This window comes from Plectropomus leopardus, chromosome 5 (assembly GCF_008729295.1).
Source record: "Plectropomus leopardus isolate mb chromosome 5, YSFRI_Pleo_2.0, whole genome shotgun sequence".
Taxonomy (NCBI): Eukaryota; Metazoa; Chordata; class Actinopteri; order Perciformes; family Serranidae; genus Plectropomus; species Plectropomus leopardus.
Genome location: NC_056467.1, coordinates 13,700,043 through 13,716,156, shown reverse-complemented (window position 1 = coordinate 13,716,156; position 16,114 = coordinate 13,700,043). Strand labels below are relative to the sequence as shown.

The window sequence follows — 16,114 nt, the reverse complement described above, 5'->3', positions numbered from 1 at the left end:
AGGGGGCGATGCTAGATGGAGGAGGCACATCAAACAATTTTTAAGCACCATGGAGGGAGTTAGGGTTAGAGTTTTTTTATTCATAGGGCAGGATGTGGGAGAATATGCAGTTTAGTGAGGAACCTCTGTGAAAAATCCAGCTATGTTTGCAGCAATATGGTCTGACTGTTTCCATGCCTGTATAGATTTGTCATGAAATCATGTCCTCAATCTGAAGTGAATCTCACTCAAATGATTACCTGAACTGTCTATAAGCTGCACAGGGGGCTCAAACAGCAGACTTTCCCAGTGTCATTTAAAATATTTTTATTGACAAACACGTAAATATGATACAAAGAGATTGTAAAAGAGCCCCGAAGGAAAACCTTAAAAGTGAAATTATGAAAAGATGAAAAAAAATGATGATCAAATAGATCTGTAGACCGTCATAACACATATTTGGGAGGCAGTCCTCACACCTTCATCCTGCTCATCATCTGTGGGTTAAAAAATAAATAGATGAAAAAATCAGGTAAAACAAAATCTCAAAAACAAACATAGTTCAATAAAGATTACTTTGTAAAAGCTGAAGTCACATGCTGTTAGTTTCAAGTGTTGTGTGACAGATAGATGTGAGCCCCCCTGTTGTTGTACAAAATGAACACACCGTGAGTTATGATGGCAAAACCTGAGAACCAACAACCTGTGTGAGGAAGCCAACACCCATCAACTAAATTACAATGAATTAAAATTGACCTTTTAAGACTTCCAGCAAGATTTTCTCCCTTTATCGACACACGCTCCTGTGAACAGTTACTGAGATGTAAAGACATAATACATTCAAGCAACGTTTTGCTTCATTAGCTGGATCAATAATGAGTGACACCCACACGTGATCTTCCTTAACTAGTACCAATATGTGGAGCGTTACCAGTTCATCGGGTACACTTGCAAGCATTGAATAATAAAGTGGATGACCTCAATGCCTGCATCAGTTTTCAACAGGATATCAGGAAATGTAAAATCCTTCGGTTAACCAAAATTAGTCCTGGACAGCACTAACAGGGGACTCTTTTTCTATACGCCGACAGAGCAGAGGGCTTTGGTGAGGAAAAACGGGGCATGTGCTTTATGGTGAATGAGGACTGCTGTGGCAGTGGGAATGTGAGGTGCTGTCCTGTTCCTGTTCTGTGCTACAAGAGGAGTAAACACTCTGGATCACTGCAATACACCGCTGAGAGGCAGCTTTATGAAGCTGTCTTGCTGAGGTCATTATATGAAAGCTAACTACTACCCATGCCTCAAGTGACAAACAGATTGAGCCAAACAGAGTCTGAAGCATGTTCCAGGACACTCCCGTCAACATCACTTATGAGGGATTTAATTTGCAAAACAAAAGCAACTGTACCCCAAACTACAGTTGAATCAACTTATATCATTCGCCAACCAGAAACCATCTGGAAACATGGGCAGTTCTAAAGCAGCAGGCTACAATATTAAAACAGAAAGAAAGGACCTAACTGAAATCCACAAGCTGAAGGAGCAGTAAGGATCACATCTTACTTATGTTGTATGACTTCATGTGAAAAATAGATTACACGTTAATTATCTTGTATTTCTGTGGACAGCAAAGGTCAAAACCATTACTGTAAAATAACTGAGCCAGTAACAGTGCAATGTAAATGCATAGGTCTGAATTATTTAAAAAAAAATTTGCTGAAATTAAAGTTTACTGCAGAATAACAACTACTTGCTTCTGCTGTTTGATTTAGTTTAATGTAGCAATTAGTTGATTAGATTAACTTTACGCAGCTTTAATTTAGTGAGTTCCCATGTCTTCTAGGATAATGTGCAAAGTCCATAACCCACGGTACAAGCATTTCAGCAGTATGTAAGATGAAATTTGGTTATTGAAAAATGTTATGATTAAAAATGCAATTTTTTTAGGAAAATACTTAACCCTATAAATTAATTTGTGCTCAGTTTTGACTGAGTGTTTTCTTTAAGACCAGGATAGACTAGGCTTAGTTTAAACTTAAGTTTAACAGCAAGGAAATGAGCCGCCTTTAGATTATAAAGATCCTACGTCATACCTGCATGCCTCAAATGCCGCCTGCACTGCATTTAACAGATTTCCACACCCTTGCTACTACACAACAAGCAGTATAGGCAGTTTTTTTTTTTAATTGCAGACAGACTGGGTACGTTAAAATAATATTTAAGTGTGCCCTGTTAAACTAAATTGATTCGTCTGTGTGTGTGATTACCTTGCGAGCACTGGCCGTCAGTCCAGGAGACTTCAAGCTGCCAGCTCTGTCTGCTCGAACCACTCCTGTGCGGGAATTCCCTGTACGAATGTTTTCCTGGCCCTTGCGAGCAGATGACACTCCAGGCGACTTCTTTAAACTTTTGCCTGGAGATTTGCGAGTGGAGCCCCGTAGTTTGTTCAGGCCTTTCTTAAGGTAGTTGCTGTTTTTAGGCGTGTTGTCGATAGTGAACATCATAGACTGCCTCCGATCAGCCTGAGAGAATAATACAAGTGAAACAATTAGAGAAGCATGCAGACATTATAAATAAATGTATTTTGTTGTCTGTTTTCAAGTGAACAGAAAATTCGACGAGTGTGCAAATGTTATACTCACCGGAGTGCGGGCAGGGTGAGAGCTGAAAGGTTCACTGAGCAAGTTCTTATTTTTGGGGGTGAGTGGACGAGGGAAACAGCTGGCTTTCACCTTTTTCTGTCAGATGGAGACAAGAAAAGACAAGTTAAGGAAAAGACAAACAGGGTTCCAGAAGATAGACTAATTTTTTTATTACATTCACGTTCAAGTAATGAGTTAACTTTCAGACCAACAGTGAAATAAGCACCAAACACAAAAGCCTGACCACAAGTATTGGAGAATGATACTCAAAAAAATGTGTAGTCTATAAAATATTTATCTATTGCACTTCACTCGGGCTGAAATATTAAGTAACATAAGATGAGAAAAATATTCTTTCCATTACTTATGCAAACCAACCTCAGGAGAAGTCATATGAACAGACAAGGTAGATGAAGTCCGCTTTGTGCCTTTTGGGCTCCTCAGCTGAGAGGCGCTGACGGTTTTTGATGGCAGCTGGCCTGGCATCAAGGACAGACGATGAGAACGCGTACCCGCAGCAACACCTGTTTGTCCTACCATGAAAGAATAACGATGGGAGGCAAGAGATTCTTGCAACTGGCCGGGGAACATGGACGCCCGACGGATTGTGTCAGATGGGTCACCGGTGCGAAGCTCTTCATCTGTGAAAGCAAATGTACCTCCACGGCCGGTCTAGAGAAACAGAACGAAATCATGGTCAAACTAAGGGTTTGACTAACTGGTGATTACTGTATAAATCACATTTTTGGAGTGGTGTCACAACAATCCCCAGTGTATTATATTAACATATTTATTACTGTTTTGACCATCACTGAGGTATATTTGTAATGTGTATGTGTGATTGTATGCCTGTTGTGTACACTGTGTGTGCAAGTGTGTGTCTGTACCAACCTCAGACTCCACAGGGTAGCTGCTCTTCAGATGAGGAAGGCAGGCCTTGTTCCTGGACTGGAGCTCCGCAATCCTCATCCAATCTTCAGGTGCACCTTCGGGCTCATTTTCTGCCCCTGCACAGAATGTACCAGCAGCTGAAGACAACAAATGGGGACAAAAAATGGTTAAATCTCAGTTGTTGACTAGGGCTGCGTCCTGGAACACACTACATGCGTGACGTGCGTGGTTGTCAGCATAAAATAGCCGTTGAAAATGGTGTTTTGATAATTTTTATTGACTGTATACCACCTTTTATCACTGTTTCAATCTCTATCTATAACAGAGATCAATAAAAAAAAACAGTTCAGCAAGGTTGCCGTAACACACCGTTCATACGTGCAGTGTATTCCAGGCATAAGCATTGCTGATTCAAATCATCATTCGAGGAGCCCCAGAGTAAGACCTCAATTTGTCAGTCAAATCACTGACTTTTCTAGCTGCATTGGTTTACACGGAGCAACTAAGAATAACAGCAGGGCAGGCTGTAAATACTTACAAACTGGGGCTCATCCCCAAGTTGTTCAACTTTTAAGAATTGTTAAAATAGACATTTTAGGACTGGGGAGATGTTTTCATAGTTGTAAGAACCCACATCTTATTGTGTCTACATTGCAAGACCTAGGAACTGTCGTAGTCCTTAGAGTGCCGTTTTGAAGTTTTCCAATATGAGAGTTTGCTAATGCCTTGGTCTTGCACTTCAGCAAATTCTCGCATTTGAAAGGTCATAGGATTAACAAATTTAAACAGGGTTCACTGTGCATCATCCAAAAAGACATGGCCACATCAGGTGCTCCTGAGCTCAAGGACAGAGACTTTCTAAGTAAAAAAGGGACTGGAGCACACTGATCAGTATAGAGCCTTTAATTGTGCAAACAGACTAATGTTTTAACACCATGAAGACACAGTAGTGTTGAAACATTAGTCTGTTGGCACAATTAAACTGGTCAGTGAGCTCTAGTCCCGTTCTTCCTTAGAAAGGATTGATAGATTATGACAGTTTGCAGACTAATAGATAACAAAAACAATTGTTAGTCACAGCCCTTGCTCTACCGTTACCCATAACAAGCAGAGCTTGTTGACTTCGTTTTACCAAGTGGGTAGAAACTATGCATGTCATTTCATGCTTTCGAGTGTGCCCCCTCACTTCATTTGTCACCCTTGAGTACAACTTCCTGAGTTACCCAGAGACCTACTTACTCTGTGAATGCATTGTGCTCCTTCGGTACCCCGGAAGGCCGATGAGCTGGTTACTGGCGGCACTGGTCGCTCTTCCAGGTGTGTCAAAGAGCTCCATAGACACGGGTCGTGCAGAGTGGGCGCTGGACAGGTTTGGCTGGGAGTGAGCTGGGGCCAGACTGTAGAAAGTCTCATCATGTTCACCACCACCCGGGGTTTTCTACGGATCATAATTCAACAGTCACTTACAGCCACAATAACACTGCAGAGGAAGTGCGAAGATGCTTTGAAATGTAAAACATTTGAGTTCAGCTATTTGAATGCACTTTTACTCTGCTGAGGTGTACTGAGAGCAGAGCAGAGCTCCCAACAACCTGAAGGCTCGACAGTTAACATTTGTTATAGTAAGATGGTTTAAAACTAGGATGAAAATGTTAAAGAAAAAATATAGTATCAAACAATTAAGAGTTGAATTAAAGAACGAGCTGAACTCTCAAAATGCACAAATAATTGAATATTATCATAATAATGACAGTATTTTAAAAACAGTGAGACAGAAACTGCTGTAGTTATTAAACTATATAGTGGTTATTCAAATGTAGCACCTTCAACTGTGTGTATGTTACTGCGAACATGCAAAACATGCAATAAGTGTGCAAGTGAGTTTCCTCCACCTTGGTCATGGTGATATTAATAACCTGCGTGGTTCTGCGTCGTTTAACAGATGAAGTTGGATTTTTACGAGCTGAATCCAGTTCCATGTTGTGCTCTGTGCTGGTCCTAAGGCGAGTGAAAAAGAAAACAAGGATCTCAATAGAAGAGTATGCAGGAAAAAAATAGTGGTTTTGGTTTCAATTAAATCGGGATAGTTGAAAGGAGAATTACCAAGGGAATTTGGGGGGCGAAAATAGCGAATTACTGGATTTTTTTTATACAAGCAAGTTGACTAGTGGTGAACTAGGTTCAGAATAATAAAATAATTTTGACTTGTTTCAAAGAGCATCTTGCTAAAAATTACAAAACAAACTCTCAGGAATACAACTGGAAAATCAACATAACTCAAACTATCTGAATCTTATAAACCACTTGTGATATTTACAATGAAATGAAGTGCAAGAAAGGCTAAGTTAAGGTTAGTAATTCAAAGACACTCACATCTACAATTATTTTACTAAACACTGTAAATTAGTTAAGGGTGTTCACACTGAAAAAACCTCCTACAGGTGGCTACTCTGTGAAATTCCACGATTAGCTACAGTGAGACATACCTGTTGATCTGTCTGGTGTTTATAGGTGTAAAGTATAGCGTTTCCAGGGACTCAGCCTTTAGGCCCCGGCGTTTGGCTGCCAAGCGCTCTGAACTGCGAACAAGTGGTGTGCTTGACTCATCAGGTGCAGAAAGTTTCCTGTGAAATTAATAAACAGGACTATAAGACATTACAGTCACAACAAATCAACACCTCTGATGTAAGATTTTTCTAGCTGTGGTGCTTTTCTCAAATTTTATTTCTTCTTCGATTACTTTGTTGGAGCACGGAAAAAGTGCAGGGTAAAAGGCTAACGTTTAGGAATACAATTAGGGCAATGGGAACTCCTTGGTTAGGAAAATATCAGGTCAAGTAAATTTTATTTATATGGTCCAAAATCACAATCTCAAAAAGGTAATAAGCTGGAGACGAAATGTTTAAATTTTTAACTTTTGATTGGAAAAATTGTGGGAGGAAAGCTAAAAGACATTTGAGCTGTTAGGAACCCAAAGATGGCACACTTTTTTCATCACATTATGAATTGACTGCACGTTATGAGATATCTGCAGCAATAAAAGATGTAATATCTGAGATTTGTTTTACCTTGCAGTGTTCAGAGAGTCCTCCAGAGAACTCTGGTCCAGGCTGTCGGAGCTCACGGCTCTCTTCACTTCTGCAGTAGTGTGAACACTTGAGTGTGCATTGCGAACCTCCAAGTAACCTGACTCTGTACTTCCTTCATTACCACGAATCTTATTTTGTACCCGCAGGTTTCGGTCTGCAAAGGCCAGCTAAAGGTAAGCAGATACAGAGATGAGCAGTAATTTACAGTTTGTCTTTGAACTATAAAAGTTTCCTTATTTTTTTAAACAGCTGACTTAGAGAAATGATTCAGTTCTCTTCATGCATAAAAATTTGATACCAACCTGTGCCTCCAAACTGGCCACCTTGTTCAAAAGAGCCTTCTCACTGGTTTGGGCCTTGTCCAAATCCATTTGAAGAAGTTTGTTTTCCATGGTGGTAGCGTTTACTTCACGCTCTTTAACCTCTAAGGAAAGCTTGAGCTCAGCCACCTCCTCTTGGCTTTCCTGGAGAAGCTGCTTTTTGCCGTTGTAATGACTCATCGCCTTCTCCATCTGCGGGATTGTGATAATGAAACATGAATCTCAGACTACTGATCTAACATCAAACAAAAGAACCAAACAAGTATGCACATGAAACTGTGGTGCAATCACTAAGTAACAAGCAGAAAGAAAATAAATCAAATCAATCATATCTGACTGAAAACAAATTTGATATGAATAGATACAAATAGTAAAACTGAAAAGTGTTTATGGTCACACCAACCTGTGCCTTGTAGTGTTCTACAGCCTCCGATTTAGCCGTGAGCTGTTCCTGCAGATCTCTCTTCAGAGTCTCTGTTTCTTTGGATTTTTCTTTCAGGAATATCTCTTTCTCCATTTTCAATGTTTCCAGATCCTGCTGTAGCAAAGATTCCAGTTTATGAGAGGCAATGTTTTCTCTCTCTATGGCCTGCTTGGCTTGTGCAAGTCTCTCCTTCTCAAGGACCATGCCTTCAAGTTGTTTTTCCAGAGCTTTCTGATTCTTTTCTGCCTGGAGTATCCTGGCCATGAGCACTTCCTTCTCCTTAAAAAGAGACTCCTTTTCCCTAAAAGTGGCAACATCTGCAGCCTCTTTCAGTTTGAGCTCTGCAGCTTTTGTCTCTTTGTGTTGGTTCAGCTCTGTATTTACTGAGGCAAGCTGCCGCTGGAGGAGGTCTATCTGTTCAGCAGACTCCCTCTGAGTTTCAATTAACATCTTCTCTTTGGTCAGAAGATTCAGAGATGTGGTTTCCAATTCACTTTTCAGATCCTGGATCTCTTGTTGAAGCACATCTGTTTGGTTGGAGTGCTCTTCCTTCATCTCAGCCAGCATCTTCTCATTGACTTCAGCTTCCTCTTTGGCTTGTTGAACAAAGTAAGCTTGAGCAGCTACCTCCTCTCTAAGAGTATCCAAAGTTCGGTCTTTATCAGTTATAAGTGTGTTTACTGCAGTCAGTTCTGTCTGGAGTGTCTGCAGCTTATCCTCAGCCTTGAGAAGGAGGCTTTCTTTCTCAGTCTGAGATTGTTTAAGCTTTTGATTCTCTTCTTCGCATGAAGAAATCTCTTTATGCAGAATCTGTACTTGTTTGACTTTCTCCTGTAGGTTTTGGAGAGTTTCCCTCTGTTGATTATTTTCTTGTTCCTGTTGAGCCAACAGACCTTGCTTGGATTGTATATCATCCTCAGCCTTCCTCAATGAGGAGCCAAGACTCTCCACCTGCGTCTTCAAACTTTGGATCTCCTGATTAAGAAAATCCGACTGTTCTGAGTTGTCAGTCGTCAGCAGTACCATCTGTTCCTCTTTAGCTCTGACCTCCTCTTTCATCTTCCTCACCTCTTCCTGAGAAGCAGACAGTTGCTGCTGTAGAAGCTCCCTCTGATGAGAACTGTCCTGTTCATGTTTTGTGAGCATATCCAGCTGAGTCTGAATCCTCTCCTCAGCCTTTGTGAGAGAGTCACCTGCAGTAGTGAGTTGATTTTTTAGAGATTCAATCTCTTGCTGTAGCATGTCAGAATGCATGCAGCCGTCCTTTTCTAGTATGATCAGCTGTTCCTCTTTAGTCTGGATCTGCTCCTTAAGCCCCTGTATTTCCTCTTCAGAGTTTGTCGTCATGTTTTGAAATTTCTCTTTTTCCTGAGAAATCTCCAGCTCCTTTTGAGTCAGCAGGTTTTCTTTAGCCTGAACCTGTTCTACTGCAGTCTTCAGGGATTCATTCAAAGTTTGTACTTGGTCGTTTAAAGTTTGGATCTCCTCCTGCAGCACTTCTGACTCTTTGCAGCTCTCAGCCTTCAACAGGTTCATCTCACCCTCTTTTGTCTGGATTTCCTCCTTCAGCCGATTAACCTCCTCCTGAAGAGCCACACTGTGCTCTCCCAGTGCCTCAATCTCCAAAGTGCTCTCCTGCTTCTGCTTGGCCAACAAATCTTCTTTGGCTTGGGCCTGGTCGTTGGCAATCTGAAGGGAATTGCTCATAGTATTTATTTGTTTATTAAGACTTTCAATCTCTTGCTGTAGCAATTCAGAGTGTGCAGAGGCCTCAGTCTTGAGCAGAATTAATTGCTCTTCCTTAGCATGAATCTCTGCATGGAGCCTCTTCACCTCATCTTGAGATGCCAACATCTGCGTCTGGAGACCCTCCATATCCTGAGTGCTCTGTAGTTGCAGTTCAGCAAACAGATTTTCCTTGGATTGTAGCTTCTCCTCTGCATTATTCAGCGAGGAACTGAGAGACTCAACCTGTTTCTTCAAATCTTGTAGCTCTAGATGAAGTAGTTCTGACTGCTCTGAACTTTGCCTTTTCAGCACATCCATCTGATCCTCTTTAGTCTGGATCTGCTCCTTAAGGCCTCGAATCTCTTTTTCAGAGTTTGTTGTCATGTTTTGAAATTTCTCTTTTTCCTGAGAAATCTCCAGCTCCTTTTGAGTCAGCAGGGTTTCTTTAGCCTGAACCTGTTCTACTGCAGTCTTCAGGGATTCATTCAAAGTTTGTACTTTGTCGTTTAAAGTTTGGATCTCCTCCTGCAGCACTTCTGACTCTTTGCAGCTCTCAGCCTTTAGCAAATTTACCTTGTCCTCTTTAGTTTGGATCTCCTCCTTCAGCCGATTAACCTCCTCCTGAAGAGCCGCACTGTGCTCTCCCAGTGCCTCAATCTCCAAAGTGCTCTCCTGCTTCTGCTTGGCCATCAAATCTTCTTTGGCTTGGGCCTGGTCGTTGGCAATCTGAAGGGAATTGCTCATAGTATTAATTTGTTTATTAAGACTTTCAATCTCTTGCTGTAGCAATTCAGAGTGTGTAGAGGCCTCAGTCTTGAGCAGAATTAATTGCTCCTCCTTAGCATGAATCTCTGCATGGAGCCTCTTCACCTCATCTTGAGATGCCAACATCTGCGTCTGGAGACCCTCCATATCCTGAGTGCTCTGTAGTTGCAGTTCAGCAAACAGATTTTCCTTGGATTGTAGCTTCTCCTCTGCATTATTCAGCGAGGAACTGAGAGACTCAACCTTTTTCTTCAAATCTTGTAGCTCTTGATGTAGTAGTTCTGACTGCTCTGAACTCTGATTTATCAACACGTCCATCTGATCCTCTTTAGTCTGGATCTGCTCCTTCATGCTCCTTACCCTCTCCTCAGATGCAGACAGTTGTTGTTGCAGGATCTCGGTCTGATGAGCACTTTGCTGCTCCTGTTTTGTAAGCATAACCTCCTGAGCCTTAACTTGGTCCTCAGCCTTTCTGAGAGAGTGATTCAGAGTTTCAAGTTGGCCTTTCAGACCTGTTATCTCTTGCTCCATCAATTCAGACCGCCGAGAGTTGTCATTGTTTAGAAAAACAAGCTGCTCATTTTTTACCTCTATCTCTTCTTTTAACTTCTGAATTTCCTCTCGACAGGTCACAATCTGTTGTTGGAGTGCCTCCCTTTGTTGAACATTTTCCTGTTGGGTTTTGGTCAGTTGGTCTTGCTTAAGTTGAATTTCCTGCTCAGCCTGTTTGAGAGATGAGCTAAGGTCTTCCACTTGGACAGTTAAGGTCTGGATTTTATTCTGAAAAATGTCTTGCTCATTAGACTTCTCCAGAAGTAATTTGGCAAGCATTTCCTCTTTGGCATGGATTTCATTTTTGCTGTTTCTGGTTTCACCTGTAAGAATGTCGACTTCTTCTTTAAGACTTTTAATTTGTTGGTCTTTATCAGCCAAGAGGGAACTGGCAGCAGATATTTTAGTCTCGAGGTCTTTCAAATTTTCTTCAGTCTGCCGAAGAAGGTACTCTTTCTCTTCCTTAATTTCCTTTAGTTTTTCGATTTCTTCCTCACAAGCAGCAATATGCTGTTGGAGTCTGGTCATTTGCTCATTTTTCTGCTGCTCAGCTTGCTCAAGTTGAAGAAGGACTGTTCTCTGCTCAGTGATCTCCTTTTGCAGTTTGTCTAAAAGGTCATCCTTGGCTTGAAGAATTTCTTCAGTTTGGGACTCCTGTTGCTTCAGAAGCTCTTTCTGTTGCATAATTTCTTGTTGATATTCTGCCAGTTGTTGTGTTTTGGTCTGAATGTCCATCTCAGCCTTTTTCAGGGCGCAAGATGTGCTCTCCAGCTCATTCTTCAAACTGTCCAACATTTCTCTCTGGAAATAAGGCAACAAAATTAGAAACTGCCCAATACAAAATAGACTTAAAAGGTTGAGAAGGGGCAGACTTAATATTTGATTAATAAAAATTTCTAAATTCAGCTTTTATACAGAATCATGAACTTTACCTCCATTACTGGACCCATATTCTCCCCTACTTCTTCCTTGGTGGCCCTGCTTATTTCATCCTCCAAACAGGAAATCTTTCCCTGGAGGATCTGAATTTGTTCAGTCAATAGCTCCTGAGAAACAAAGATGGGCATAACACATCAACTCCCCTTTACATAGAAATCAGAATAATAGAGAGAATAATGACTGACTCCAATCAACAAAAAACTCAATATTACTTTATTTTTTGTTATTTTTAGTTTAGTTAGAGTGGGTACAATCAAAATCATACAGAAATTTAACACATCAAAAGTAGTTGCTGATGCAACATCTACTGTGAGAGTGTATTTACCTTTTGAGAAGTAGCTTGGTTAAGTTCAGATTGTAGGTGGCCTGTTTTCCTTCCCCACTCCTCCTGAGCAGATACTTGGGTTTCTGTCAGCCTGCCAACTTCTGACTCAAAGATGGCCAGTTGTGACGACACTGTTCTCACCTGCAAACATATTGAAAACAAAGTCTTTATGATCTGTTTCAAATAAATGTTTTGATTACAACATTGACACTTGACTCTATGCAATGTGAAAAAAAGGTTTGCTAATGTCTTGAATTTTTAAGGATGTACAAATTGCATGACTGTTATTGATTGTTAATCCCCTCAAAAGTGAGAAGACAAGGAGACTGCATTTAACAGAGAGAAACTGCCATGTGTCATTACCTGGGACAAGAGTAGGCCATTCTCGTCTGACAGCTCGTCCACTTTGCGCTCCATAAGTGAGGAGTTACACTTAAGGTCTTTATTCTCCTTTAACATCTCATTAAGACGCATTTGTAACCTAAGAAAGAAAGAAAGAAACAGTTAGCAAAGCAGTTTCTTCAAAGCCATTTTACAGCAAATTCTTAACATTTTGGATACTTTTGGGTAGGAATAGTTCTTGTGCAAAATGTGTGAGTTGTTACAGATTATCTTATAGCTGTGTAAAGAAAGCCTGAGACATGTTGTATTACAGCACAGAGTCGCATTAAATAAAAAACTTTACTTGCCATTTTTATATGACTGTAATAGTAGCCTGAATAAAATAACACTTTGTAAATTATGGGCTACAAGCTCAGTCTTTTCTGTTTTAATATTAAATGGACACACTAACTGAAGTTGGACAAACATCTTTGATGCATGATTTTTTTAACTCAGTCATGCACATGAATATGCCTTAGAGTAAAAAGGTCCCTGTCTTTGGGTACTTACATGTTGTTCTTGGTTTCAAACTCATTGATTTGCTGTGTGATGACCTGTTCCTGATCACCCTGCTCTTCTTTCATCTTATCCAGGCGGTACTGCAGCTGATTAATATGAGACTCTGAACAAAAATAGAACAAGTATTAGTTTGAAGAGAAAAGAAACAAAAACAGATATTATGCACATTTTCAGTGGCACTTTAACAGAACACACCCAGTTTGTTAAACATTACTTGTAAAATAAACAGTAATGCCAACACACACAAAGTTTTACCCCTTTCTTTTAGCAACCTAACAAACAATATTTTTATCAAAACACAACCACTTAGATGTAGTACCTCTCTCTGCAATGAGTGCTAGCTTGCTGGCCAGCTCCCTTTCCAACCCATCTCTGTAGTCTCTCTCCTTGATCATCTGTCTTTGCATTTTCCTCAGCTGAAATTTGGGTGTGTTCATTATATCTTGCAGAGGAGATTTGCTGTGGGAATAAAAGCAGATCAGGCAGGCTAAAGAATTACAGTCAAATTACATCAACATCCCATGGACTTGCATGCAGAAATGGATATGAAGTGTAGTAGACAGTTTTAATATTTTGATGAAATACAACCCTATAAAGTTAGTCATTTTGTTACAGTGTAAGAACATAAATTGTAGTTACAGCAGGTTTAGCAAAGCATGTTTGATCAAAATGTTTTAATGTGCATATAAAACCAAACTACGTGTTTTTATTCAAAATAATACCAACAAAGCTCATTTCACTACTTGTTTTCTAGGGGTGTTTCAAGGGAGACACTTAAGTGAAATATGGCTCGTAAAAAAGGTTTGATAGATCAATACCCAAACCAAGCTTTGAATTAACTGTTCCCCTAAAATTGCCTGATTCACTTTTGATGACTATGATGATCATTGTGTTGGATATATTCAAATCCACACTGGTACCTGACTGAGGAGGAAGCCACAGTTTGCATGTCCACAAATGTGATTTTCTTTTTGCGATGGAAGACAGGGGACTCGTCGTCTGAGAACGAGGACATAGTCGACGCATTTGATGTCGAGGTGGTCGCTGATCGAAAGATTTCACAGCGTACAGGCAAACCTGAAATTGATAAAGAAATATAAGTTTTTGCGCCTGCATTTCAAAGCCAACTGTAGTATACAGCAGTGTGTTGTTTGTATGACACTAATGTTTCTTAATATTGCATTTCATGAGGGAATGGAAAATATTATAGATTGGTGACTTACGTTTCCTTGTCAGATAGGCATCAAGTCCATCACTCAGATAAACGCAGCCATCGCTCTCCATCACAAAGGAACCAGTTAGGTGTGCTATCTCTTGCTAACAGATAAAAAAGGGTATGTATATAACTTGTCTCACAATTCAATACTGGCATGGTACAACACATGATGTATGAATGAAATGTAATGTATCTAAGTGGTGGAAACATGACCATTAGTAGCAAATCAGAAAAAAAACAGTTTTCCTCTCACCTCCACCTCACATTCCAACATGTTCGTCAGAGTGCAGCGGTCGTTCATTATGTCATGGTAGACAAGCAACAAAAGCACCTGGTGGTACCACAAAGAATGAGTCAAAATTGCCCTTTGTTAATGTCTGTATGGAGATTTATTTATTATTCTTTATCTTGTACCTTTGCAATTTCAACTGTGAGGTTGACGCCATCTCTAATGTTGTCCCAAGATAATGTAGTTCCTTTGGCTGCACTATATCTGCAATCCCCTAATAAAAAACAAAAAGGATAGGGATAAGTTATTCTCAAAGGAGCGCAGTATTCAACATCTATCTGCCTGAGTAACTTAAGAAATGTCAGGGTTTGTTCTTAACATTCAGACTTTTCTGTCTGGCATTTTTACAGGTGCAACAGTGCACACTTCAGACCACACCCAATAGCAAGGCGGGGTGTGGTCAAAGGTACAACACATTTGAAATTTCCAATCATAACATGTCAGAGAAAAATATGCCTTACTCTGAGCACTGACACAGGCATTCTTAAAAATACTGTGCAGCCTGATGTCAAAACCAATATCACTTTCATCTACATACAGACAGTACAGTGATACTGAAGGTCTGAGACATGGTAAGCCTTTCTTTGGAAAGAAAAAAAAACTAGAAGCAGGGGAAAGGAAAGGTCCAGCAATATGCTGAAACGGTATGATACATTTTCAGTAAATAGAAGCCTTGAAATTCACACTTAAGCAATATCTTTAGATATTTCAAAAGAAGAGTAGCAAAACTCACTTTCCAAAAAATCTGCAATTATCTTGAATCGGTCCTCAACAGAATTACTGAAACAGAACTTTGATTCCTTTTTCCTGAAACGACAAAAAGATGAAATAACAATAAAAAGGAGGTTTACTCCAGGGAAATGAGCATCTATACACGATCCTGAGCCCACTACAGAAGAAGCATGTTTAAAATGTAGTTCAGTAGTCAGTCACTGACCTTCTAGTGTTTACACAAGCATTTCAACACATTGCTCCAACTTACAGCGTTTGAACAACTTTTAGCAAGATTGTCCCATCTTGTAAATCACCAATTGTTAGTTCCTGGTCGGAAAGTTTTATGGTGTTGACCTGCAAAACGACAGTTTGACAGGTTTGTTCAATGAAACTGCATCTATATGGTGAATAAGCTTTGCTGCAATTAAAACATTTGCAGTATAGACAACTTAACAACTTACCCAGCCGAGCAGAGCCTTAACACCCAAGTTAATCGCCATCTTGGTCGCCCCTTTATTTTCAAGGGATTTAAACCTAGAGGCGAACAAAACAAAGCGTATGCTAACGTTAGCGGTGTGAAGCTAACAAATAAGCATGTATTAACTTAACAGTGCTATTAACGTTGACATATTTCATACAAAACCTGCTAAACTAAGGATAAAGTTATGCCTTCCTTAACTTCGTGACACTAAAACAGTGTTAACCAAATGTCGTGTACGTCGGTTAATTTAATGTAACGTTAACATGACGCTAACAGTGACTTAGCGAGCTTTAGTTAAATCTACAACAGCAACAGTAGTAAATATGTTGCTTTCAAGAAAACACTCACCTTTGCGTCTTTTTTTCTATTGCATTTAGTCGTCCTTCGTCCTCTAAAAAGAAATGCAACTGCTCCTTGTGCTACGAAATAAACACTCCCATGCGAGACCAGACAAAATTCAAATCGGGCTGCTGAAGATTGAACCAGCCAATCCGCTTTCACATGTCGACGCGTGGAACAATAGACGCAGTTGATTGGTTCAAAAACCGGACGTTAGGTGAACGCTCGTTATATTCATCGGTGCGCTTGGTGCGCGGGGACGGATAAATACATGCAACCACTTGTTAATTATTGCACGTTTGTTTGTTTGTTTGTTTATTAATTTGTATGTTTTTCTTTTTTTTTTTTTTTTTTTAAATTTGCGTCAGCATCGGTCAGGCAGCGGGTCAAATTCATTTTACTGTTGGTGCCGACTTCCAACTCCGCTAACCAGACTGACTTTCGGTGTACGCCGCAATAAATTTTAATGCGTTTCAAGTAAGCAAGTCCCGTTTAGCCGTAAAGACACAGTTTTAATTAAA

General features: G+C 40.1%; 1 protein-coding gene across 3 annotated transcripts; it reads right to left on the bottom strand.

The window, feature by feature from the left end:
* Positions 1-355: 355 nt before the first annotated feature.
* numa1 (nuclear mitotic apparatus protein 1) lies at positions 356-15,693 on the bottom strand. 3 transcript variants are annotated; one of them, XM_042486788.1, is made up of 25 exons: positions 15,603-15,693; positions 15,235-15,307; positions 15,042-15,127; positions 14,793-14,866; positions 14,185-14,273; positions 14,024-14,101; positions 13,778-13,871; positions 13,475-13,631; positions 12,874-13,013; positions 12,546-12,657; positions 12,018-12,135; positions 11,655-11,795; positions 11,323-11,436; positions 7,325-11,191; positions 6,904-7,113; positions 6,581-6,768; positions 5,999-6,136; positions 5,405-5,510; positions 4,752-4,950; positions 3,513-3,649; positions 3,000-3,293; positions 2,622-2,717; positions 2,247-2,501; positions 736-782; positions 410-476 (listed from the first exon to the last, which is right to left on the bottom strand). In XM_042486788.1, the coding sequence occupies exons 2-25, from the start codon at positions 15,271-15,273 to the stop codon at positions 473-475; spliced, it is 6,783 nt and encodes a 2,260-aa protein (XP_042342722.1). In that variant the 5' UTR covers positions 15,274-15,307; positions 15,603-15,693; the 3' UTR covers positions 410-472. The 3 variants fall into 3 exon arrangements, with proteins under 3 accessions (XP_042342724.1, XP_042342722.1, XP_042342723.1); XM_042486789.1 differs by having other exon boundaries at positions 5,429-5,510; XM_042486790.1 differs by lacking the exon at positions 736-782 and having other exon boundaries at positions 356-476.
* Between the last annotated feature and the right edge of the window lie 421 nt (positions 15,694-16,114).

Coding starts and splice junctions, on each gene's coding strand:
- numa1 (XM_042486788.1), bottom strand. CDS start 15,273: ATGGCGATTAACTTGGGTGTTAAGGCTCTGCTCGGCTGG. Junction 14,274..14,792: donor AATTGCAGATTTTTTGGAAA/GTGAGTTTTGCT, acceptor GTTTTTTATTAG/GGGATTGCAGATATAGTGCA. Junction 6,137..6,580: donor GACTCTCTGAACACTGCAAG/GTAAAACAAATC, acceptor TTAATTTCACAG/GAAACTTTCTGCACCTGATG.